The following is a 25,836-nucleotide window of genomic DNA, read 5'->3' as shown; positions in this document are numbered from 1 at the left end:
GTCATGCCCAGCAGCAGCTCCAGCCTTTGCCTGGTCTGGGAGTCCCAGCGGGCCGCCCATGTTGGGCTCACTGCAAAGGTCAAAGAAGGAAAACACTCCCTGTCCCCTAAGGCACTGAAGCCAACTTGTTTGTTAGCTGGCAGCTGGGGGTGGAGAAGATACCACCCAGGATACTGCCCTTCACACATTTCTGCTGCCTGGTAGGCCAGCTCCTCACTCAGAGCCCCTGAAGAACAAGTGTCCAGGCAAGAAGAAAACAACTCTCCCTAGCTCACACTCATCCACACTCAAGCCTTCATGCACGTGTGCATGCACACAGTTATTCAGACATACACCCACCCACATACTTTATATCCAGAGGAATCAGAGCTACATCACAACGCCTGGCTTCATTTCTGGGGCAGCTGAGGGCTTTGGGTACCAAAAGCTCAGGGCCCCCATGCCAGGTCCAAAAATACCCCGAACGCTATTCTGATGTCCACATTCTCAGTAGGCCTGGCCCCCTCCAGGCATGATCTTCCCCCAAAGTCCCTGTATTTATTCTCCCATCTTCATCCCAGCAGCCCATCAAGGAGAAGCCGATATGGAGCCTCTCCCCAAGTTGTCTGGGGACTCCCCAGGGGGCTGCACCAACTCTGCCAGGCTCTACCCGTCCTCAGCCTATGCTCTGTCTAGCCTTCCCCAGAGTGACACACAGGAGGGGCAACGTCCACCCCAGGACCAAACTGAGCCCAATTCCAGCACAAAGTGTTTGGAAAAGCCCCTGCCCTTGGAAACTTGAAAGTGAACTCTTCTCCCAGCCCTGGGTGCAGGAAGGGCCCCTCCAGGTCACAACAGTCTCACTCTTTCTCTATAAGAAGTTCATGTAGTTTAGGCTCCAGCTTACTAGTTACTTCCAACGGTCTCAGGCAGCCTGGGCATTGAGGGAAGGGAAGCCTGGTACAGGCTGGTGGGGGAGCACCCATGTCCCCTCTCTGTCTGCTTGGCAGACCTGGGATGCCTTGGAGCAGGGGGTTGTGGCCCAGTTGCCTGCCATGCCCTATCTGAGAGCCCAACCCCCACCAAGTGGGAGCCTCAGCCTCCCCTGGGCCTGGGTGACAAGAACCCCCAGAAGTTAGCCCCAGGCTCAGATGCGGCACAAGCAGATCCCAAGATGGCCTGCCATTGTCCCCTGTCCTGGAACAATAAAGCAAGTGCCTTGTGGTCTGGGCTACCTAGTCTCCTGTCTGGATCTTCCCTCCCTGGGCAGAAAGGTCAGTTGGTGACTGTGGATGGCCTGGCTCTGTGACTCCACCCACCCTCGCCCAGCTCTGTGAAGCTTCCAAATCCAAAGAGTGAGGCATATAGGAGGACCTCCTGACCAGCCTGGGAGGATGACCAGCCTAGGGCTTCTTCCCAGGAGAACTTCCAAAGTGATGCCAGGAAGTAGCTGCCCTGCCCAGAGGAGGGGAGAGGATGCCTTCCCCCACACCCCTTCCTACTGAGGTCCACTCCCTCCCTCCTCACACGTGTCATCTCCTCACAGGAAATGGGGTCACTTCCCTGTCCAAGATGTGCCTTCCTGACCCTCATCTTCCCCTGGCTGGGGCTCTGGTTTCCACAAGTGACATGAGTGGAGCATAGCCTGGTGCTGTGTGCACTGCTGGCCCTGGAAAGCAATCTCTGGAGGGTCAGGGGCTTACTCGGTGCCACTTCTGACTCACCTCCCAGATACCACCTCCAGGTGGGCTGTCACTGAAGGTCAGCTCCACACTCTGCCTGAACAGGAATGAGGAAGGTGTGGAGCCAAATGCACACACGAGCCTCAAGTCTCAGAACAGCCACAGGTGGAGCCTCTGCCCAGAAAGTCCTTCCAGGGGCCAGGGCTGGGGGCTGGCCAACATCATCTGCCTGCCTCAGAGGACAACTCTGCAGAAGACCTCACAATAAAACCCCACCCTACATTAGCACCCTTCCTCTCAGAGGCTCTAAGACTGGGTCCAGGGCTAGCAGGATTGGGGGGCGGGGTGGAGAGTGGGTGAAGGCATGGCCAGATAGTGTCCCCAAGAAGAAGACCCACCCGCCCCAGCCCAGCCCTGGCTGTATAGGAAAGGGAGTTAAGGCTCAATGTCAAGCCCACAGGTGATTTTCACCCCAGTTCTGACCAACTCCAGGCCTGGGTCTTGATGCCCAAGCCCCCAAGAATAGTGCAAGTACTACATGGGACCCACTTCCTTGCCTCAGACATTTGGACCCTCATGGTCCAGACAAACCTACTCTATACCTCCAGCCTATGCAGTGAGCAGAGAACACCTCTGTCCCACCGGCCCACTCAGCATACCTATGAGTGAGTCGGCCCCCACGCAACTAAGACAGGTAGCAAACAGATAGGGCATGAAGTCTCATTTTAGTTTGTAACCAGGCTGGCCCTTAGAGATTTTGTGTGTGTGTGTGTGTGTGTGTGTGTGTGTGTGTGTGTGTGTTTACGAGACGGGTAATGTGCCGATGTCGTGACAAGGTTTGTGGGAGGCACGTCTCACGCAAAAACACCCAATCATCACACTTAAGAACTACAAAAGGATCATTAGACTTTTAAAATTAGGCGACAGCTGCTCTCTGCAAGGAGCCCCACACTTCCGCTCATGTGCTGCCCCCTGCTGGCAACCTCACGCCAAGTGTTCAACCACCATTTTAGGGTGAACAAATCGGAGTGGAGGCAGGGTGTAGAAGTCCCCTATTTGGGGGAAATTATCAGGTTCAGGGGCTCTACGCCTGAGGGTTCTAAAACTGGTTAGAATTCATGGGTCCATGAACTTGGATGAAGAAATCACACCTTTATTTTCATTTATCTCTCCTTCCAACTTAGCATTTCCCTAGATAATGAACGTCAGCTACAAATCACAATAGCTTTACAGAACCTGGGATTTTGCAATTAGATAATCGCAGATTAGAAATCACATGTTTCATATTACATTACAGGTATTGCAGAAGAGATATACTTTGTTGTCTAGATATAGTTTTTAATACATAAAATATGTAGGATTATGATATACTTTATGTATATAAAAACCTTATTGTCCGTAGGCATCAGCAGACAATAACAAAGGGGTCCACAACACACAAGAAAGTTAAGTACCCTTGCTTTTGATGGCTGGTGGTGGGTAAGTGGACGGTGGTAGGGGAGGGGCCAGGCTAGGGAGGAAGGCACTGGGGGCTGGAGACAGCAGGTGTTTACCAGCTGGAAGGGAAGCACCTCAGTATTTTACAACGGGTTTGGCACTCCCAAAGTGCACCCTGCAGGCCAGCCCAGGTAGGCATGAGTGGTGGATGGGTCTCCCTGTAGTATTTGGACTTTTCTGCTCAACCCAGGGGTAGGGTCCTCATAGAGGGTCCCGGAGGAGTCAAGGCAAAATTATCTGGCTGACTTGAGAGAGACACATTCTGAGGCCCAGATCCAGCAAGGTCTAGCTCAGCCTTCAAGGTCAACAGCTCATCATGATCAGAGCCAGGACTAGCCTCACCCCACTCTGTCTTCTTCCTCCTTCTACTGGCCAGGGATTCCCTAGATTCCTAGAGAAAGTGCCAAGGTCCAAATGCAGCTAGTTGCACCAATAGCAACAGGACCAGTGCTGGACACAGGAAGACTTCAAAGAAAGCAGGGAGCCAAGGAACACAGGTGTCTTTGTGTGAGTGCCAACCTGGTACTTGCCCCAGGGATAAGAACCTCAGCACAGAGACCTCCCTCCCTGCGTGAAGGTGGAAGTGCAACAGGCCCAATGCAGAACCTCAACCCCATTTGACTGAGCAGGCGCAGTGAGGACTGTTATCAGGTGGTAGGGGAGGTCCTCTTCCTGACACCTGTGTAGGCCTAAAAGGCCCTCTTGTTCCCTACAGCTTCCCTTCTAACCTTATAAACAGCACCTCCAGCTCCAAATACTTCTACACTTAAACAGCGTCACCTGCAAAACAACACTCCATGCCCCTTCTTCACCTTTGTGGCCATTCCTGACCACATGCTTCCTGGTGAAACTCTTTGCTCCCCGATTTAGTGTGAACATAGCCTGCTCTAACACAGGCTCCTGTGTCCACCTCTCTCTCTGGCTGCTCCTCCTGTCTCCATGACTGGTTCCTCTCCCTTGGCCCTACTCTCAAAAGCTCCCTGGCCTTCCCTAGGGTTATAAGCTCTCATTCAGTGGCCCTCAATTGGGGGTGTGGACTATTAGCAATGAGTGCCCCATTAATTGGAGGACATCTGGCATTTCTGCACCCTGCTCACTAAACCACCAGTAGTGCCAGCTGGGGATCCCATAATCCCAGCCACAATCCCAGCTTCCTCTATCACGTTGTGACGATGACCTCCCCTTCCAAGTCAGTGCCCCAATTTCCCGTCTCTTTCGCATCACCTCCTCTAGGACGACTGTGTCACACCATAGCAGGTCCCCACTTGAAGTCATCACCTCCTACTTGCCCCCACACGAATCCAACCTGGCTTTCCAAACCCAGTGACAACACTCTTACCCACCCCACTCTCAGGTCACAAAACGGGGATTCAGCCTCAACTCCTCCTGTCTCCAAGCCCCCTTGTCTAATCAGCCTCTGGTCCTGGAGATTTTGCCTCTTAAAAATCTCAACTTCATCTACTTCTCCCCGTCTCCACGGCTATTGACCTGGTTCAGGTTGCTTTCATCTCTCACCGGAATTCCTGCAGCACCCTCCTCGGCACCCCCTCTGCCTCTGGTATGATAGAGCATGGCTGTGGAGTCAGACTGCCCGGGTTCAAATCTTGACACTGCCACTTAATAACTGCAACACTGGTGAGGCAGTAAATTAACCTCTCCGCGCCTGCATTTTCAACAAAATGAGCATAACAGTGCCTTCCTCAGAAACGATTGTGAGCATTCTGTTAACACATATAAAGCACCCACCCGTGGGCCTGGCACTCGATATATGTTGGCTCTTATTACTAACGTCTCACTCTTTCCAAACCACCCTTCACTCAGCAGCCAGAGATAATCTGACTAGGTCATCCTTCTCAGTGGGCCCCCATCTTCCTCAGAAGCCCCAACACCTGAACAAGGCTTCACAGATGTCTTCCTTTCACACTGTAAATATTCACTCTTGAAGACACCTGAAATCTTGCCTTGTTTGCTTTACGCTGGACCCTGTGCCAAAATGCTCTCTCCCCATCTCTTCCTGTCAGTTGGCCAGTTCTCAAGCACCTGTTCCAACGCTGCCTCCTCCAACAATCCTCCCCAGAACCCTCCAAGCAGGTGACTCTTGCTCCCCTGTATGCCCAGGCCATCTCATTCTAGGAGCAGGTATTTGTTCCCTGCGTCTTGCTCATTTTAAAATTCCCAGCGTTCAGCCCAGGTACTGGCCCTCAGCAAGGGCTCCTTAGAGCCCAGCTGAATTCCAGTGCTTCTAGGTTCTTAGAGGTTCAATTTAACTCATCAGTCCAGAGAGGACTGGCACCAGGTGTGTCCAACTTAGTGCCTGTAGGGTGTGAACCCTGAGGTAAATGCACCACCTGCCTCAGTGCCTGAATTTCCTCCTGAAGGAAATGAAGCCCTCCGCTGGGTCTGGGGTAGGGCTGCGGCAGTATTATATGCAGGGTGGCCAGGCCAGGGGGTTCCCCAAGGCAGCTGAGAGCAAGAGGGCTCTAGGCCTTAGCCATAGCCCTGTCCACTTTCTCTCTCTGATAAGGGCTAAAAGCATAACCTAGTGGTCCTAGTACCCTCAGGGGGTCAGAGAAGGTAGGGTAAAGAATAAGACCATCTCCCACACTTTCCCTCACACTCGAGTAGGGGCCGTTGTCCCAGCCTCTGTCCTGTCAGGGTGGGTTACGACTTTGGGCCAAAGCTTCCCCTCTCAGGGCCTGGCTCTTCTTTATCAAAGGAAAAACCCTTTCCAGCTACAACATGTACTAAATGGTGACTCGAGGTGCCAAGAGAATTAGGGCAAAAGGACTTAAGAATCATATTCTTGCCTGATCCCCACTCTCCCCAACACACACACACACACACACACACACACACGCTGGTCCACAACCAGAGAACAGAAAAGGAGAAAGAGTTTATTGAAAATTATATACAGCTGGTCCAGCCCCTACCACAGGTGGCAATCTGGGCTGGTCCCTCCCACACCCCAGGCAGTCTCTTGGCCACTGATTGGTGGAGGCTTGGGCTGAGGCCAAGGCCCAAACTCCCTTGGGAAACTTGGCAGCCAGACCCCACCACAGATCTTCGTCTGTGAATTAACAAAGCTAAATGGCCTGTCGGTGGTGGGCAGGGGACAAGGAATGGGTCCCTGCCCCAACCTAGTCAACGCCCGGATAGGAGAACACTATTCGGAAGCTTGGGCCTAAGAGGCCCAGCTAGGCTGTCCGGAAGTCCTGGCTACTCCTCTCACAGGAAGCCTTCCTGGACGTGGAGGCAAACAGCCCCCCTATCACCCCACCCCACCCTACGTGCCAGACTCCATGAGCTTCATGGACTTGGACTGGGGACATCAGGCGCCCTCCCTCCAAACACAGACTCAGGGTTCAGGGCTCCTGAAACACTCCCCCAGCAGCAGACCGGGGGCTGAGAGGTGAGTGTGGGGGAAGTCACAGCTGAGGACCCAGGATCGTCCTGGGGTTGGGGGTGGTTTGAGGAGTCAGGGCGTCCCACTGTAGGAATAGTCTGCTTTGTTGTGCATCACCAGCCGGTCATCCACGAAGTAGAAGCTGTCAGATTGTGTCTCATATGGGTGACGGATCATCTCGTTGACTGCAAGAGAGGCCCAGCCAGTGGGGGCAAAGGTCAGGGGCCCGAAGAAGGCCCCTGCAGGGCCTTCAGGACTGTGGACAGGGACAAGCGGAACAACCTCAGAGCTCCCCCAGCTTCTTCGAGCCTGAGTTTCCCTATAGGAAACCTGCGAATGGTGGCCAGACACCAGGGACCCAGGGTGGGAAGAAAGGAGGGGCGTTAGACCCACACTCTGAGTCCCCTTGCCCGCACGCACGGCCCTGCCCACTCACTCAGCTCCTCAGAGAGAGGGGGGAAGTCGTAGATGTGCTCGCAGGTGTTCTTGCTGCTGGGGATGCAGAAGCCAAAGTGGAAGTCAAAGCTTTTGAGCAGCTGGTTGCGGAAGTAGTGCCTCTCGATCATGCGGAAGTTGTTGACAGGCTTGTCTCCCACTGTGAACTCCACCCTGAGTGAGAGAAGGGGGCAGGGCTGAGCTCAGCCTTGAAGTCAAGCAGCCAGGCTCAGGACAGCCAGGCTGAGGCTCTGAGAGACTCAGTAAGAACTCAGGAAGGGGTCACTCCCACCTTCACCCTCACCCCCAGCCCTCGCCCCCCTGGCCCAGTGACTCACGTGGCTCCCACCTGCCTCAGGCGGAGGAAGGCAGGCGTGAACTGGTAGCGGACAAAGCGCCCAGCATTGGGGTCCAGGTCCCGCCGGTTGATGGGCAACCGCTCTGTAATGTACCCCAGCTGGGGCTCAGTGGGCTTCGGACAGGGGTCCATGCCCACCCAGGGTTTCACCCCAAGGACCCCATCTCGCAGATTTTTTAAAAAACTCCCAGGAGATTCTGATGCACGTTGAGGGTTCAGACTTTTGGCTGAATGGTTCCACCTGGGGGGTTCTCGGTCAGCGGGTCAAAAATTTCAACTGTTTCATGGGAGAAACAGAGGCCTGGGGCCTCCAGGACTGCAATTCCCAGGGGGGCCTGCAGAGGGCAAGCTAGAAACTGAAGAGACAGGACTATGCTAAAATGTCCAATTCCAGAAACCAATGGGAAGGAAAAGGTGGTTGAGCCCCAGGCAGAGGCCCCCCCCATGCCTGGCAACTCCTGAGAATGCTGGGGTCCAAACCACAGGTCTGCTGTGGTCCAAACCACACTTGTGCAGCCTCAGGAGTCCCTGGGCAGCCAACTTCACAGCTCTCACCCACCTCCCTGTCAATGGCCCACCTGGCGACTCACCTGAGGCTGGGGGCTTTTTGATTTCAAAGAGGACAGTGCCTGAATCCATGTCCCGAATCTTGAACCTGACGAAGTCAATCTTGTAGATATTCTCCTCGGGGGAGCACAGGTAGTCTAGGGGAGACAGGGGGCGGCTGCCAGCTCAGCTTTTGTGGGACTCTGGACTAGCTACTACTTTTTCTGATCCCTAAGGTCACTGCCTTCCAGAAAGAATTGAGCTCCTGCCCTGGGGTAACTCCCCACAGTGTGGGGGAGACAGCTCTGTCACTGGCATCTAATGGGGAAGGAAACAGCTACACCTAGTGGCCTCTGGGGTCAGGGAGGGGCCGGATGGAGAAGGGTGAAGGACAAGGGCCACCTCCCCCACATTTTCCCTCCTACCCTGGAGTTGAGGCCGCTATTCCAGCCTCTGCTTTGCCAGTGCTGGCTTGGTGACTTTGAGCCAAATAGGTCTCAGTATAATAGGGAGCCCCCAGCAGGAGAGGGAAGATACAGCCCTGCCTTTGGGAACCTCACTCTAAAAGGGGTGAGTGACACAGTTCAGCCTAAGGAGAGACAGTCCTTATCTGAAGGATACCCCCACCCTACCACATAGCAGCCCCTGCTGCTACCTCTAGGTATGTCAGGCAAGGACGTTCCCTGACCTGGGTAGTGCTGGAGCAGACGAACTCCACCTTCCCTGGCCTTTCTCAACCCTGTTCTTCCCCCTTCCCCACCAGTCCCCTCCTCTCCCCTCCTTTCCCCATAAGCAGCTTATACGAGCTCAGCTCCCTTAAGCAGCTTAGCCAAAGCTCTGCTGACTCAAGCCCAGAGCCTGGAATATTGGGGGAAGCGGGCCACCTTTGTTCCCATCCCGTTGATCTCCAAATGGGAGGAAGTCTTAGCAAATAGAGGGAACCCCTTGAAAGGTCATCTACCCAGCCTTGGCTCTGAGCCACTCCCAGAGAGAAGGATATGTACAGGGAGATCAGGAAGAGGGTGTGGCAGGTGCAACAGGGGGTGTGCATAGGGGTATCTGGGAGTCCTCAGTGCCCAGAAGGGGAACCAGGAACAGTGGTGGGCCCCACCTGAGGAAGCCCAGGAATATGAGGGCCTGAGCCAACCCTCACTGCTTTTGTAGCAGCAACTGCAAGTGGTCAGGGAGGCCCTGGCAACAAATAGGAAGGAGCAGAGAGAGGCAGTGAGGGGCTCTGGTGCTGTCAGCCTGCACAGCTTTACATCCTCCCCATAGAGGCCCGGAAATCACCCTCCAAGCCCCTAGGCCACCTCCTATTCCTCTGGGGCAGGAAGAGGAAGTAAATGTAAAGTCATTCTCTCTTCCCCAAGCCTGGGGCAACCCCCTTCAGGAAGGCCTCCGGGTAGCCACCAAGCACCCTGGGGTCCAGCAGTGATGGCATAGCGCTTGGGGAGGGGCCTGAGCCCTGGCCGGTCTACCACAGCCCATGGTGAGGAGAGGGCAGTAGGAACGGAAGCGGACAGCCCCTACCTCACCCTGTGCATACCTTATTTTCACAGAAAGTAAACACCAGTCCAAAGATGTAGAAAGAAGGTGCAGGGCACAGGGAAAGGAGGTGGCAGAAACGGGGGCAGGATCCCAGCTCCCTGTAAAGCCCCCCTCCCTCCAGTCTCCAACTTTTGGAGCTTCTCTCATTTGGAAACTTCTTGCAGTCTGACCTCAGTCTCTTCTGCTGCAAACTCAACCTATCAATCCCTCTGTCCTTAGAGGGAGTGAGGAATGGGGGATGCCAATGGCTCAGGACACCACAGCCACTCCCTCCCTTCTGCCAAGGAAAGACAAGGCCTGGAACCCAGGAGCAGTAGCCAAGGGCTCAGAATACAACTGCTCCCTTCCCCTCAGCCACAAATAGCTTCCTAAGCTGGATTCAGGGTCCAGTAATCCAGGAGAAGCAAACCTCAGACCTATGTGATTAGGGTCAGAAGAGACCAAGAGGTGCCAGGGTGGAAAGCTCTGGCACCCTGTTCTCAGTTTCTACAGAGGAAAGGGCTCCCATGAAACCCCTTCCCCTATTCACACCCCACAGATATCCATCTCTAAGGGTTATAAATTTCCTCCAAATTAGGAAATATATGGTGGTATGTCGGCTAGAACCCCCCACATTTGCAAAATAACCTCTAAAGTTACCTAGGACCTGGATAGGTTGTCCTAACCCCCAGATATCCTATAAGGAAGTTCTACCCCAGAGCTAACCTGAATCCTAAATGCTGCTGTTAAAAATTACAGCCTAACTGGCACCAATGTTAGACTGGTCCAGGCCCTCTCCCCCTACCCGTGTCTGCTTGGGCAAGGCAGCTCAACACTCTGGGGGCCCAGCCAAGAATGGCGGCTGCCTGGCTCAGAGAGGAGGGAGAAGTTGGTCCCCCAGAGACCCAGATGTACAGGCCTAGACCTGCCATCATGGTCCCTTCCATGGCTCTGTCTGGCAGCCCTGGGCTCTGCTGCTCTTGCAGCTCCAGAGCTCAAGTCTACTCTATCACCCTCACCCCCACAGAGAGGCCCCAAGAATTGCTCTCCCAGAGGGAGCCAGGACAGGGTCACTGATGAATGAGGCCAAGGTAGAAAGCCACTGCCTCTCCAAATGCTTTCTGTTCTTTGAGGCTCAGCCACCACTTCTGCCATGAGGCTTCCCAGTCCTTGTTCCCTGACTATGCTGACCGCCTCTCCTGCCCTGAATGCCCAGTTGTCTGCTTCCAGGCAGCAGCCATGAACAGTCCTGTGGGGCCTTCAGTATTACTCATAAAAGAGCCCTATTTACAGAGCATGCACAGCATGCCAGGCACTGTGCAATATCAGAATTTATTTTCACAGTAGCCCTATAAGGTAGGTATCATTATCTCCATTTTACAGATGAACATGTTCAGAGAGGTGAAGTCTCTTGCCCAAGGTCACACAGCCAATTACATGGCAAAGCTGGGACTTCAACCCAGGCAGTCCAGCTCAGAAACTCAACCACAGTGGAGACCTTCTAGGCCTCCAGGAAGGGGACAGGCCCTAGTCCAGGCTAAGGCGGGCATTAATCCACTCCCTTGAGAGGGCCCAGAGTCAACTCAATGAAGATTCCTGCTCAGGTCCTTTCTTGGGGAGGGGGATGTCCCCAAACTTCCTGGGGTATCCAGGGTGAGGACATTAACGGTCAGAGACCTAAGGGTTTTAATGTAACTCAGCATCCCCCTAGCCTCCAGGGTGGGGACTGGGGACAGACTGCACTCAGCGCCCCTCCTCATTACTGCAGAGAAAGGCCTCAAAGGGCTCTGAAAACTCCATGGGGAAAGGGTCACAGTTGCAGCTGTTGCCCCACCTCCACCACAAGAAAGAGGGATGGACTCCTCAAATATGAGCGGGGTGGAAATAAATCACTAAAGGGAAAGGAGGGGCACAAATCAGGGGAAGAGGGGACAAGGAGATCTCAGGCTTGGAGGCAAGAGGGTAGGGGACACAGACGAGGGTACCCGGGTGGGGGAGGGGAGGCAGGGGGAGGGCGGGAAGGGGGGCGGGGGCCGGGGCTTCGCGCGCCGCGCCGGCCCCCTCCTTCCCGCGGGCGGCGCTCCCTCGCCGGTGCTCACCGCCGGTGATCCGCTGCAGCCCAAGCACGTCCTCCGGCCCGATCGTCTGCTTCCTCTGCAGCGGCCCCAGCCTGGGCCCCGGGCCTGCCTCGGGTTCTGACTCGGACCCGGATTCGGATTCCGCCTGCGGCCGCGGGTCGGGCTTGGGCTCCACGCTCAGGCCCGAGGCCCCCGGAGTGGGCTCCGCCCCCGTCCCGGACCCGCCGCCGCCCTTCTTCACCTTCATGGCCTCGCGGGGCCGCGGCTCGCCTGCTGCCGCCGCCGCTGCCTGCGCCGGCTGGAGCGGAGAAGGGGGAGCGTCCGCAGCCCCACCCCCGGCCGGAGCCCCAGGTACCGCCCCGCCCCGCCCCTGGCCCCGCCCACCGCCAGCCCACCCCAGCTGAAAAGCTGCGGGCGCACTGACCTGGGGTACTCACCCCGCGTAGGGTGGGGCTCGCTCTGGGCTTCATTCATTTTTTTCAAGGGGTCCTGGCTACCTCTTCTGTGCTCTGGCCACTCTGCCCCGCATCGAGTTCCCATCTCAGGGTCTTTTCCTGGGATGCTCTTCCCCAACCTGTCCTAGTCTCAGTTCAAATGTCACTTGTTCAACGGCTCCGCCTCACACCCAATCTGAAGGACTAACCCCAGTCACTATCTGATCAGCCTGTTTTTTAAAAATTAGTTTTATTTGTTCATGACTCTGCCCCCTAAAAGATCAGTTCTGGGAAAGCAGGGATCCTATGTGTTCTCTATAACATCCCAGCACCTCGCACAGTGCCTGTTGCAGCCCTTGCTCAATACATTCTTTTTTTCCATTTATGAATGAGTTAGTATCTGAGGGCTTCCACTGGTACAAGCTATTCTCTCCCAGACTCCCCGCTAAAAAGCAGAACTGGATGTTAGCAGCCTCGTTGGGCAAACCAGGACATGCTGAGGGACAACAGCCTCGGTGTCTAAGCCACCACAGGGTCCCCAGGATAGGGAGGCAGGAAGGGCACAGGCCAGGTGGAAGCAGGGTGGACCTGTGAGCCCAGGAGGACAGATGCTAGAAAAACCACTGATTACACATGAATAAAGAACAAAAGGTAAGCTCACACTGCATATCATACCAATTCACATTCAATGTTTATTGAGAGCCTGGAATATGCCAGACATTTTCAAATGCTTATCACATTTAATCCTCACAACGACCTTGTAAGAGAGGTATCATTAGTGCTGTTTTAACAAATGAAAAACTGAGGCTCAGAGAGATTAAGTAGCTTATTCAAAGCTCCCCAGATGACAAGTGCAGAAGCAAGGATTTGAATTCAGACATATTTGATCCCAAGTCTAGAACTTTCTCCACTGCATCACACTGTCTCTATGAAAGGGGGAAGGGAACCTCTACCACACACACAGCACCAGGCTGTCCCCAACAGGAGTAGCTAGCCAGGAAGGAGGAGAATAAGGGAGAAGCGGCTGGAGGTGACCTGTACCTTGCTCCTTCCATGAGAGCCGAGCTAGGGCTCTCCCTGAGGGGTCACAGAGAAGTATGGCGGGGAGGGGCTGGAGACCAACCTCGGCTTTCCCCTAATGCTCCCTCTCAGTGCAAGAGGACTCTGAGGACCAGGGCAGAGCACAAGCTGCCGCTGCCCCAGAGGGAGATAGGAAAGGGCCTTCAGGTTCAAGACAAGTAAGGAGACCCAGATGATACTTCTTGTATCATCTTGTGAGGATGGGGGTGGGGACACATGAGCCAGAAGAATGGAAAGGGAAGGGAAGATGAACCCATCTTGGAGTGGTATATTTTGGTTGCTGGAGAGGCAACAGAGGAGGCTGGGGAAGAGTCATTCATGGCAGGCCCCTCAGCCTAACAGCTCCCGCCCTGGCCAGAAGGAAAGGCTTCCTACTGAGATGCTGCCCTGTTCAGTCTATCTTCTCGGGCTTTTTCCAGGACTTGCGGGTCTCCAGGAAGATCTTGACCAGAGACAGGAGGATGGGCACAGCCATAGGCAGGAAGAGAGGGATGTAGATGGCAAACTTCTGGTCATCAGGGAAATAGAGGAGGTGGAGAAGTGACGGATCAAAAAAGGCACGCTCTGAGGATGTCACAGCTTCCTGGCTGGCAACGAAGGCAGAGGCCAGATGCCCAGAGGCCAACTCCTCCGCTGCCTTCTGGACTGCAGCTACAGCCTTGTATACCTAGGAGGGGGCAGGGGATTACCAATTAGTCCGAGGCATTGGTGAAGGGGAGTGCGGGGTGATGGGCTTTACCATGTCTTCCATCTACCAGACAGGTTGCCTGGAACTCGCCCAGGATATATGGAGGCCAGTATAACAGGGTTATGGTGTATTTTCTGAGTGCCTGCTTAAAACCTTACCCCAACACCCCCTCTGGACTCCTGCGGAGGGGCTGGCACTGCCCTCTAGAGGAAGCCTGGGACAGTCAAGGCTGGCATGCCCACACATACCCTGGACTGGAACGGGCCTGTTTCACCACACCCTGGCCACCCCAATCCTCCAGACTCCATCCCTGGCCTGCTTACCTCAGATGCCACGTCGTCCTTGATGACAATGTTGCTGATCTTGCCCAGAAGCTGGGCCAGGGAAGTAAGAGTGGTGGTGGCTGTGGCCAGGTTCTCCACTGACCGAGCCCAGAGCAGCCGGTCTAGCTCCCAGGCCATGAGCCCTTCACTCTGAGGCCCGGAAAACAGGCATTTTGGAGGCACCTGGGGCTGAGCAATCCCAAAGAGCAGCCTGTAGGAACAGCGAAGTCAAGTCAAAGGGGTTGAGACTAGAAGGTGGGAGAAGATGACTAAGACTCCTACAAAAACTACAAAGATTTCCAATCTTATCCAGACCCACAGGGGATTAGGGAAGTACTTCAGGGTCTTGGGGGGTAAGTGGCAACACTAAGCAATCCAGTGCCCAAGCCCTGCTTTAACCAGTATTTCAGCTTTTACCTGTTTCTATATTGGATTTCCAAGACCTTGTTTGACAAAAGATTCCATGGCTAAAACATTTTTGATAACACTAACATGGGTTAATCCCCTCTCACCCTGTCTATCCTCTCTTCGGACAACTAGGGCCAATAGAGCCTTAGTTAAGCGATGATCCAGGACCACCTCTGACACGACATGCGTGCTGCTTCTCTCCCATCCTGCACCCAGAGCAGACATTGCTAATCAATCAGAATCCTCTTTCCTGATGAGCTCAGACACAGCCATACAACCCTCAACATAGGAGATCAGGCAGCTGACACAAGAATTAACAGCTCTTTTCTTTAGCACCCCTAATCACACTCCCCGACATTCATGAGTCTAATTTTCTTCAAACAGTTTTTGTCAGCAACTAGTTCTTCGGAGAAGGATGAACTGATTCTGGAAAACCTTTCTTGGTTTCCTTGGGCTCTAGGCAGAGCCAACGTATCTCTGCCAGGTGAGATGTCATTCCAGTCAGCCCAGGAGACTGTGGTAGGGTCAGGGGCCAGGCCCCCAAGGGGATCACGCAGGACCTCACCGCAACTGAGCAAGGAACACCTCCATCACACGCACTATGTCCACCTCAACTTTCACCGGCAGCTCTGAGGCATTGTAGGCTTTGGGGTCCACGTTGTACACCTGCAACAGGAAATGAGGTGGCCTCAGTGTCACACCGTGTACAGCTCTGCCCTATACGCTCTGGAGGCCATGTGAGAAAAGGAAGACATAGTCTGTGCTCTTTAGAAATGACAAACCTGATGGTATAGCTACTATTATTTGAATACCTATTAGAAGCGTTCCATAAATGATCTCCATTACCACCTCAAAAGTCCTGTAAAAGAGGTCATTTTATTCCATTTTAGAGTTCCCACCCTTGAGAAACTTCCAGTCTAACGGGAGACGAAGTTTCCAGCCTTGCAAGACTCCCACAAATAGGGCCAAGATCTGTGATGTACATAGAAGGGTCCTCCGTAAGTGCAAACTGCATAAGGGTCATTATAGAAACATTGACGAAAGAAGAAGCAGTGGGGCTGGCCTAGGAGGGGCACAGCTCACAGCACCCTCACCAGGTGGCTAGGCCACAGAGGATACCGGAGGAATAACAGGAGAATAATCTCAGGGAATATCTGTCTGTCCCTGAAGCTTGGGCTCTGGGTCTGCACAGTGTGACTATTACCATAATGCCACCCCAGCGAGGGCTGTGAAAAGCGTTGGTGGCCACTGGAGCCCCGTCCTTGTCCTGAATGTACAGAGGGGAGTGGGCAAGCTCAGGTACATACAGTAGAAAGTTGAGCACAGGGTAAAGGGAGGCAGCGCTGGATCCTGTGGTACAAAGAGAAGGGGAGTCAGAACATCAAAACATGTTGGACCTAGATCTTCGTTTCAGGTCGGCCTCTACCTGGCTGGTCACTCATGCTGGACCTCATTCTCCCCCGCTGATAATCACGAGGATATCCTCCACTCCTGAGTTTCGGCGGCAAAGAATCTCTGAGTATTCTCCCAAGATGTACCACATACATGAATTTAGCCCCCAAATGCCCCTGGAATCTCCTCTCCTCTGCTGGCCCTGCCGCATTGCACCCACGTTACTATAACTCTTTTTATGCACAAGTATAAATGTGACCGCATGTCAGTTCCCTGCTTAATAGCCTTCAATGGCTAGCCATTTATGCCAGGTTCCAGCTTTTTAACGTGGTCCTTTCTGATCTGGAGCCCACCTGCCAGGCCAGCAGCAGCTCGGTCACTGTCACAGTTCAACCACACTACACTTCTGAGCTTCCTGAAGGTGGGTGTACTCTTACTCTTCTACGTCTGGGCCCATAGTTCCCTCGTCTGAAATGCCCTTCTACCTCTGTACTCAGCACTGCCACAAAGCAGTCCCTCAGACTTTGCTGAATGAATGAGGAAGGGAGAGACGGAGGGAAGAGGGACAAACGAAGGGATGGAGGGGGGTAGGGGAGAAGGAGGGAAGGAAGGAAGGAAGAAAGGAAGGAAGGAAGGAAGGAAGGAAGGAAGGAAGGAAGGAAGGAAGGAAGGAAGGGAAGAAGGAAAAAAGGAAGGGAGAAAGGAAAAAAGGAAGGAAGAAGGAAGGAATTTGCTAAGGCCTCACGTGCTGCCCCCCCCCCCATACCCTTTGGTCCACCCTGGCCTAGCCCTGATGTCTTAAATTCCACAGCTAGTGATATACTCATTTTGGTTTGCCCGTTTGGCAGTTCTTGGTCCACCCACTCTTCCTAGGTACCAATCCAAAAATGAAAAACTGGAATCCTAGCTTCAAAGTTCCTTAACCTCAATCAGCAGAATTGTCAACTCAAATTCTGCCTTCGTGTACCTTTGCTGTTATCTTTCCTATGGGTCTGACCGTATCTTTCCTGGATGGTTCGCAGGGAGGGAGACACAGCCTGTCCGTTCATTTATAAAAAAAACATGTTTCCGCTGGGAAACATGTTTAATAAATGCTTTTGGATATGACGGTGTGGTGATGGAGATGTCAACAGAGTATCATGAAAAGGAGCCCAAATGCCTAGCACTTCCTTGACAGCCTCAGACCAACGCAACCTGGAAACCATCGCTATATGCAACCCGCCTCCAACACCACGCGGAGCCTTCAGGGTCCGTCCCCAGAATGGCAGAAAAGACCCTCATCCTCAGAGCTCACCCAGCCGGGACTCCACGGGGTTGATGACATGGGGGAGGCTGTGTGCGGCCAAGTAGTAGCTGGAGGAGGCTGGGTCAAAGCGAGGGTTTACCCCCAACACTGCATAGTAAAGGATCTAGAGAGCAAAGAGGGAGGATGTTATTTTGTTTACTGATTTATATTCCACTTTGTGCCCCAAAAGATTTGAGGTGCCTTAAAAAGATACAATTACAACAGGGCAAAATATAAGAGACAAAATCAGGGCTGAGAGAAAATAAGTGTAGAAAAAAATAACAAAGCCAAGGCTAAAGTTAAAACACTAATATGTTCTTTGAAAACCATATCATTTACCAGGCTTTCTAACAGCCTAAACAAAGAGGGAAACAAAGAACAGCATAATTCAGTGTCCACAAGATCAAATCAAGTCAGTTATTCAGAAGTATTCATAATGACTCCCACTACCAAGACCTGATAAAAATGTCTCCCCCGTTTTCCCACAAAGGACATTGTATGATATAGAAAGCTACATTTGTAACATCTTTATTGTTACTACATAACACATTTCAGGAAGTTGTTTGTTGTTTTTTTTATTAAATAAACTCCTTAAGAATGGCACAACTGGTGAATACAGTTCTAGAGGGAGCTATAAGGAAGTTAGTTTTTTACAAGCATAGATGAAACTCCCCAAGCTGGACACCAAGGAGGGAAAGGAGACACAGAACCATAAACACACAGAGGAAATTCCCAGCAAATCAGCAAGCTCAGAGGGCTAGAAGAACAAACTATGCCTGTAAACATGAAGGCATAGTGTTTACACCACGGACTCTGCAAAGGATGGTGCAGCCAGGAAAAGGACTCTTAGACTTGCCCATCTCACCTGAGAGTCCACAGAGAAGTTGCCCACAGCACTGAGCGCATTCAGGAAGGGCCGCACATAGCGCCGGACAGCCCTCTCGATGTCCCAGTGGACGTCATGGGACTTGGGGTCTGGGTTGAGTAAACTGAAGGTGATCTCATAGCCTATGGAAACAGAAGTCAGGGAATCCAGAGGCTTCTGTGGATCACAGCAGCCTGGACTTTTGGCTGAGCTGAACTTGTTTCTCCTCTGGAATGGGGCTGGTTGCCATCATGGAACCAATGGGAGGATAAAACTGGGACGAGGAACACTGTGTGCTTGAAGAAAAAGTTGAAACGACAGAAGAAAGGAGTGAAGCGTTTGCACGCAGATTCCCCACCTGCCTCCACATAATTCATTTCCCTCTCCCTTCCCACAGCCAAGCCCAGTCACCTCACCCAAGCTGGACTTGAGAGGCCGCCTCTTATCAGAGCTCCACTTGTCCTCTGGAAGGTGGTCAGCCAGGGCCGCAGCAAGCACGTCCTCAGTCAAAGACATGGCCTGGGCGACTTGGATTATGCGGCGGCCAATGATGTTAAAGGCCTCCCGGTGCATTATTCCCCTCACAACGGCTGTCCTCTTGGGCCCAATGTAGCTCATCCTGTCCTGTGAGGAGCAAGCAAGAGATAGAATGTCCACGGCTCAGGGAAAAAAGCAGAAGGGCACCCTGGCTCCTGTTTTGGAGAATCTGGCCTTTTGCCACCGACCAACAGGCCTGCGCCTCTCTGGAGGTTCATAGTGAACTATTATCTCAGCGTTTCTGAGCTATGGGTACAGAGGAGTGTGTTCATCCATTTCAGTTCCCTTCTCCTTCCCAGCAGACACGGGTCCAAGCAATATCAAAATCTTCGCAGGCTGGAAACTAAGAGATGGCATGCTGAGCAAGAAAAGCAGAATAAACAAACAACTGGACAATTTGCTCTAAGTATATGGCACAGGACAAAGAGAGAAGTACAAGCATTTTCACAGCAGCGCTATTTGTGATAAGAAACTGGAGACGCTACAAATGCCTATCAGCAACAGAACGGATAAACTGTGGTATGTTTATACAATGAAACATTAGACAGAATTAAAAATGAATGCACTAGATTCAACTACTCCGATTATCACGGACGGTTCTCTCAAACATAAATGTCAAGCAAAATGAAAGCTGCAGAACATGTGCTGTATCGTACTGTTTACATACAGTTCAAAAATATATATTATTTATAGAGATACAACATATACGATAAAACTTGAAAGAAAAGTAATAAAATGTGGTCACCCTGGGCAGAAAGGGAGTGGGAATTGCTACATTGTTATAAGCTGGAGCTGCGTACATAAAGGTTCATTAAACTGTTCTTTCCTCTTTTTATAAGAATTAAATATTTCATTGTAAATTCGTAAAGAAAACGGTACATGGTATAACTCCCACCAAACCTTGTGCTCATAAAGTGAAAAGGTCCATGTATCACCCATATGACCATCACAACCCATTCAAAGAACCCATTCAAAGAACCCAGAATCCATAGCTTCTTTTAATCCTACTGCTTTCCTTTCTACTTTAAATGGTCATTGGAGCTTTAACCATACACAAGTCTTGGATTTAGAAAGACCCAGAGTCAATGAAAAAAATTCCTATCTGCATCCTTTAAAAAAAAAAAAAATTGGAAAAAAAAAATTGGCGAGTTTTCCGTTGCAAATGGAAGAACTGGGCAGCCATACTACAGGAAGGAGGGGACCGGTGAGAGGAAGAGCTGAAGGGATTAGGCAAGGCCACAGCCTCTCTGCTCACCCTACCTGGGGGAGAAGTGAGGAGTGTTCGGAGATCACGTACACAGTCAGAGAGCCCTCTGCTTGCTCCTGTGGCTCGGCTAACGTGGTTTCTGCCTCTGGGGACAAGAGCAGGTGGTGCACCAGGAGCAAAAACACCATTCCCTCTCCCTCTGGCCCCCACAGAGCGCCTAATCCACCCCTCCACCTCCCACTGACACCCAGCTGATCCTGTGGACAGGCTTGGCCTTCAGTGGCCCAGGCTGAAACACGAGTTATCTATCTCATTCACAGCTTTCCCATTTGGTGTTAAGACAAGGTATGGAAACTGTCCATTTAGGGATCAGAAAACAGGGCTTGATGTGAAATAGTGTGATCACCCCTTCCAGTACCTTGCACACTGCCCAAAGACAGAGCCTCCTCTTCATGGTCCAAAGCCCTTCTATAGGCTTTCTGGAATCGGCATTTGATTTTCATTTTGTCTGAGAAGAAAAAAAAGAAGCATGATGGGAAGAGTAAGTGTCAGACCTCTGCCCATCTTCCTAGCCCTAACACCATCCAGCGTTGGAGGATAGCAAGAGGATTGTTTGCAGAGAAAGACCATGAAGCTACAGCCAACTCTAATGATAGCCATGGATGACGAGTATATGCAAACACACACACTCCACGTCTTCTACCTGCCCAGCTCTTGCCTCTGCCTGGGTACACACTACCTTCAACCTGAAGGACTCTCCCACAGGGAAATCTATTACAATATTCATTACATGAATAAAAGACAGGAGAACCACTGTATGAGCATTTCAATAGGTGCTCCAAAATAATTCAACTCAATGGACATTCTTGATAAAAACAAGATGCACTCTTAATGACAAAACATTAAATAAAGGTCCATTAAAATCAGCAATAAAACAAGGATGCCTGCTAGTTCCTCTATTATTCAGCACTGTTCTTTCTGAAGTTCCTGACCAATGTAATAAGTGAAGAAAGAGAAATAAAACTTGAATATTTAAAAGAAAGAGACAAAATGGCCACTTTTTGGAGTACTGATTATTTTCCAAGAAAATCAAAGAGAATCAACTGAAGAACTATTAGAACTAGTAACAGTTACATAAGATGACTAGATACGAGTATATGCAAGAATCAATCGCTTTCTGATAAATATCAGCAATATTCAACTAGAAAAGTATTTTTAAAAATCTCTACATAATAACAATAAAGAACATAAAAATTCCCAGGAATGTACAAAACTGTAAGAAAAAAAAAAACACAGGACTTTACTGAAGGACATAAAAGATTTGAATAAAATGGAGAAAGCATACGAGGCTCTTAGAAGGAAAGACTAAATATTCTGAGGACGTCAGTACTCCCCAAATTAATCTATACATGTAAGGCAATCCCAAAGGGATTTTTTCTCGCCCCCTGGAACTTGACAGATTGAACCTAAAATTTACTGTATGCAGAAGAAACGATGGAATTTTAAAACCACCATTTTGCAATTGCAAATGAAATGGATTGCAGGATCTACAGATGCTAAAATCATCCGGTGAAAGGTTGACAGGGAACTAAAATACAGAAATCAATCTGATAGTACCTGAACTCACTGAATCATCTTTGTGTCACCCAAAATAAAACAACCAGCCATTACATACTTCATGATCTAACAAGATAGTAAGTACACAACACCAACTATAAAGTATTCTTGCCCAAAAATTGAACCTGATTTTAATCAAACCTCCAGACCTAACTACTAATTTATAAGAAATATGGATAATAGAGGAATAAGTTTCATGAAACTAGGAGGAAGCAGTCTACCAAATCCAGAATGTAAGATGTTCTATAAAACAAATGATTATTTCTCCAAAAAATCAATAAAAAGAAGTGTGTCAGGATGGTGTAGGGGGAGCTGATATATATAAAAGAGACAAAAGAGGTTTAACAAAATTTAATGTGTTGATCCTGATTAGCAGAAACCAGCTATAAAATGCCACCTTTGAGATAACTGGGGAAATCTGAATGTAGACTGGAAATTAGGTGTTATTAAGGAATTACTGCATCTTGGTTAGGTGTAATAACAATAGTTATGTTTAAAAAACAAAAAAAGAAAAAACTTCAATGGCTTCCCTTCTCATCCAGAATAAAAGCTGTATGTCAGTGTGGCCCCCTTTTACCACGCGGGTTTTATTTCATTTCCTCTTACACTCTCCCTTATTCACCTCACTAGCCACAATGGGTTTCTTACTGTTCTGCAAAGATACCGTCCCACTCCTACCTCAGGATGTTATACCTCCTTTACCCTCTGCCAAAATGCTCTTCTCCCAGATATCTACACAATGTACTCCTTCACCTCTTCTGTCGTTTAGGTCCCTACTGGAATGTCCTGCTTTCAAATGATGCTGTCCCTGGCCACCCTATCTAAAAACGCCATGACCTCTCCTTTCCCGCAAGAAACCTCTCTATCCCCTCGCCCTGCTCTATTTTTCTCCTATCACCATTGAACATACATTTTATTTGTTTATCTTTTTAATTGTCTGTCGTCCCCTTTTTTGTCTGTTTTGTGCACTGCTGTAGCTCTAGCAATTACAACAGTATCTGACAAAGGTACTCAAATATTTGTTGAATAAATGAACAAGCATATTACTATCCCTATTTAACAGATGAGAAAACCAAGGTTTATAGAGGTGAACAACCTCACCCAAAGTCACACAAATTCATGGCAGAACCAAGGCTTTAATCCAGCTCTCTTACACTAAATTACAGACCCTTGGCCACTCCACTGTACTCCACAGTATGTCCCTATTATTGAATACTGTGTCATTAAGTATGGAGAAGTCCATGACAATTGACAACAATCAAGGCGCCAACTAACTTGTGAGGTATAATCCAATCTTTGTTTTGAGAAAGAAAAAATATGTGTGTGGGCTGGCCCGGTGGCTCAGGCGGTTAGAGCTCCGTGCTCCTAACTGAAGGGTGCCGGTTCGATTCCCACATGGGCCAGTGGGCTCTCAACCACAAGGTTGCCAGTTCGATTCCTCCAGTGCCCCAAGGGATGGTGGGCAGTGCTCCCTGCAACTAAGATTGAACACCCCTGCAACTAAGATCAGCACCTTGAGTTGAGCTGCCACTGAGCTCCCAGATGGCTCAGTTGGTTGGAGCGCGTCCTCTCAAACACAAGGTTGCTGGTTTCAACTCCCGCAAGGGATGGTGGGCTGTGCCCCCTGCAACTAGCAATGGCAACTGGACCTGGAGCTGAGCTGCGCCCTCCACAACTAAGACTGAAAGGACAACAACTTGAAGCTGAACGGCACCCTCCCCAACTAAGATTGAAAGGACAATAACTTGACTTGGAAAAAAGTCCTGGAAGAACACACTGTTCCCCAATAAAGTCCTATTCCCTTTCCCCAATAAAATCTTAAAAAAAAAATGTGTATGTACATTAGTTGGAACCATATGAAGTATGATTTTTTTTTTTTTAAATGTGTGACCAAGGTTAAAGAGTTAGAAAGTAAATGGACACACGCACTTCGTGGTCTGGATTCAGCCTACATCTTCCATCACTCCCAACCTTTCACTTCACAGTGCAGAGAAGTAAAACTGTTCATGGACCACCACCCCCCCCAACATGCTGATTTACTCCATGCTTTTACACAGAAGGCAGCATAGTTTGTTGGTTCAAAGCTTGAACACTAGAGTCAGTCAGGCCTGGATTTAAATCCCAGTCCCACCTCTTACTAGCTAGCTATGGGATCTTGAATGAATTAAAATCTCTAAGCCTGGTTTTTCATTTATAAAGTAAGGATCATAATGTTAGAGAGGATTAAATGAGGCAACACATGTAAAATGCTTCACCTAGTTTCTGGCATATAGTGAACAACAGCAGTAGCTATCATTATTACTGGCTCATGCTATTCCCTCCCTATTTAACCCGAATTCCTAGAAAGCCTTTAAAAATTTGGTTTAAAAAATTACACCCTCCAAAATCTTTTCTGCTCTCTTTCCTCCCAGACAGTTAAAGCCTTTCTTAAATGCAATCTCTGTATCTTATATACTTCTCCTGTTGATTTCTTTATCTAAGTGTCTTTCTCCCCTCCCTGACTGTGAATTTCTGGAAATCATTATCAATTTCTTAGTATTCCCCAAATTCCTGGTACCTATAAAAAGTGCCTGACACTCCGTGAAGTGTTCAATGTTAAATTGAATAAGGCCGGTATACAAGTCCAACTTGACTCCAAGTCGTGTGTTCTTTCCATTACATTCCACTTCCTCTGCTGTACCCTAACCGGCATCAAACTCTTTCTGATCAGGTAGCATAGCTTTTATGAATAAAATTGCGGCCTTAATAATGAACCCTGAATTTAAAGTAGCTTTTCTTCTAACCAAACGCACTGTTGTTCATTCAGAAAGGCCTTTTCATTTAAGTGTTTACCTCTGTGGGACACCCAGGTTTCTCCTACCCGAAGCTTGTCTGGACTGAGCTCAAGCGGGAAAGGCAGCGCTGACCCCCCAGGAACTCACATTTCAGAGGGATCTCTCTTTCATGCACAACGGTGAAGGGCAGCTTCTCCTGGTCGTCCAACGGCACCGACTCTCGGGCAAACACGACAGTGATGGGTACCATGAGCCGGAGCTGTGGGAAGAAGCACCAGGGCCATCAGGTGAGTCTCTACCTTGCGGATGGGCTGTACCCTTGCCCTTCTCCGCCGAGCTCTCACCTGCAGGGCATTCAGCCCACTGATTTCGGAGTAAGGCAACGGGGCCCGGTAGGTCTCCGTGGTCTTCCACCAGATGGGCAGCCCCAGCACGATGGCCACCGCAGCGAAGTACAGGGCGGCACGCTTGCCTCGGACCACCTCTGGAGGTACAGGAGTGCAGACTGAGGCGCGGGACGCGGGCGCGCGTGCCGACCCCACCCACGACCTGGAGGAGCCCCGGCAATCGGTACACAGAGCCTCTCGGCCCGTGTCCCGGGCCCCAGTCTGAAAGGATCCGGTCTGAAGCGACCCCCGACCGCCAGTCGGCGGGACGTCTGGCACACCACAATCCCCACACCCTCGTTCCTCCCTCGCAATCGGGGAGTCGCATGCCCCAGCCCCAATGCCGCGCACCTAGGTCTGTAGCTGCGGCCCCGGCGGCCGCCATGCTTGCTTCCGACTGCGCTGGCGGTGGGGCGGTGCTCTGCGCAAGGCTCCCCCAATCGCAAACCCGCAAGGAGGGGGCGGGACCACGGCAGCGATTGCGGCCAATCGCGAGCGACGCTCCAGTCGCACAGGCGGGAGACAGCCCGCGAGCGCTGGGCCGGGTCCTCCAAGAGCCTCGCGGGGACAGTGAAAGGAGGATACGCCGGCGCCGAGGAGCGGAGGAGCTGTGCGGCTCTCGGCATCCCCGTCCTCCTGGTAGAACACACTCCTAGTCCCAGGGGTTAATAGCGCAAACTCTGCAGTCGTTCAATACTAATATGGGCGACCACGGGCTGCTCTAAATCTCAGTTTTCTCATCTGAGAAATGGAGATATTTACTAAAATGAGATCATTCATGTAAAGAACCTGACACACGGAAAGCCCTCGAATGTCACCTTACACGATCATTGTTTGTCATCCCTTTCAGAGCTCCTCTTCCAGGCACCCGCTCCTCAAGGCTCAGACATGGTGGCAAACTAGTAATATATTTTTTAGCATATTTGGCTCTTAATTTGAATTCGTTTCCAACTTGTAAAAGTCTGAATATTTTACTTAAAATTCTTGAAAATTCAGGAGCAGACTCTGGATCCTGATCACTTGGGTTCAAATCCTGGCTTCACCACTTCTTCACTTGAGTGATCTTGAGAAATCAACTAACCCCTCTGCACCTGTTTCCTCATATTAAAATAGGGATAGTAATAGTATCTACTCTATATAGAGTTATTATAGTAAATGAGTTAATAAACATAAAATGATTAGAATATGGGCTGGCAGGAACACATAAAAAGTGTTATATAAATGTTAGCTGATTTTCTCAATATTAGGTGAGGTCACATTGGGCCTACATTCTCCCATATGGCAGTCATTAGCTGGGTGGAACACTGCACTTTACAGAGCATGGCTTCCCCAGTT

The 25,836-nt window shown here is 50.6% G+C and overlaps 2 protein-coding genes across 2 annotated transcripts; both read right to left on the bottom strand.

The window, feature by feature from the left end:
* Window positions 1-6,038: 6,038 nt before the first annotated feature.
* UNC119 (unc-119 lipid binding chaperone) lies at window positions 6,039-11,799 on the bottom strand. Its single transcript, XM_081027975.1, has 5 exons — window positions 11,527-11,799; window positions 7,945-8,058; window positions 7,335-7,437; window positions 6,998-7,170; window positions 6,039-6,746 (listed from the first exon to the last, which is right to left on the bottom strand). Exons 1-5 carry the CDS (start codon window positions 11,750-11,752, stop codon window positions 6,634-6,636), a joined length of 729 nt encoding a protein of 242 aa, XP_080884101.1. The 5' UTR covers window positions 11,753-11,799; the 3' UTR covers window positions 6,039-6,633.
* An 809-nt stretch (window positions 11,800-12,608) lies between these two features.
* On the bottom strand, window positions 12,609-24,917 carry PIGS (phosphatidylinositol glycan anchor biosynthesis class S). Its single transcript, XM_081027837.1, has 12 exons — window positions 24,853-24,917; window positions 24,460-24,599; window positions 24,263-24,374; window positions 20,143-20,232; window positions 19,778-19,869; window positions 18,397-18,604; window positions 17,981-18,123; window positions 17,125-17,239; window positions 15,643-15,788; window positions 15,004-15,104; window positions 14,031-14,241; window positions 12,609-13,686 (listed from the first exon to the last, which is right to left on the bottom strand). Exons 1-12 carry the CDS (start codon window positions 24,884-24,886, stop codon window positions 13,411-13,413), a joined length of 1,668 nt encoding a protein of 555 aa, XP_080883963.1. The 5' UTR covers window positions 24,887-24,917; the 3' UTR covers window positions 12,609-13,410.
* Window positions 24,918-25,836: the final 919 nt, after the last annotated feature.

This window comes from Rhinolophus hipposideros, assembly GCF_964194185.1.
Source record: "Rhinolophus hipposideros genome assembly, chromosome: 20".
NCBI lineage: Eukaryota > Metazoa > Chordata > Mammalia > Chiroptera > Rhinolophidae > Rhinolophus > Rhinolophus hipposideros.
This window is presented reverse-complemented; position numbering and strand designations above follow the sequence as displayed.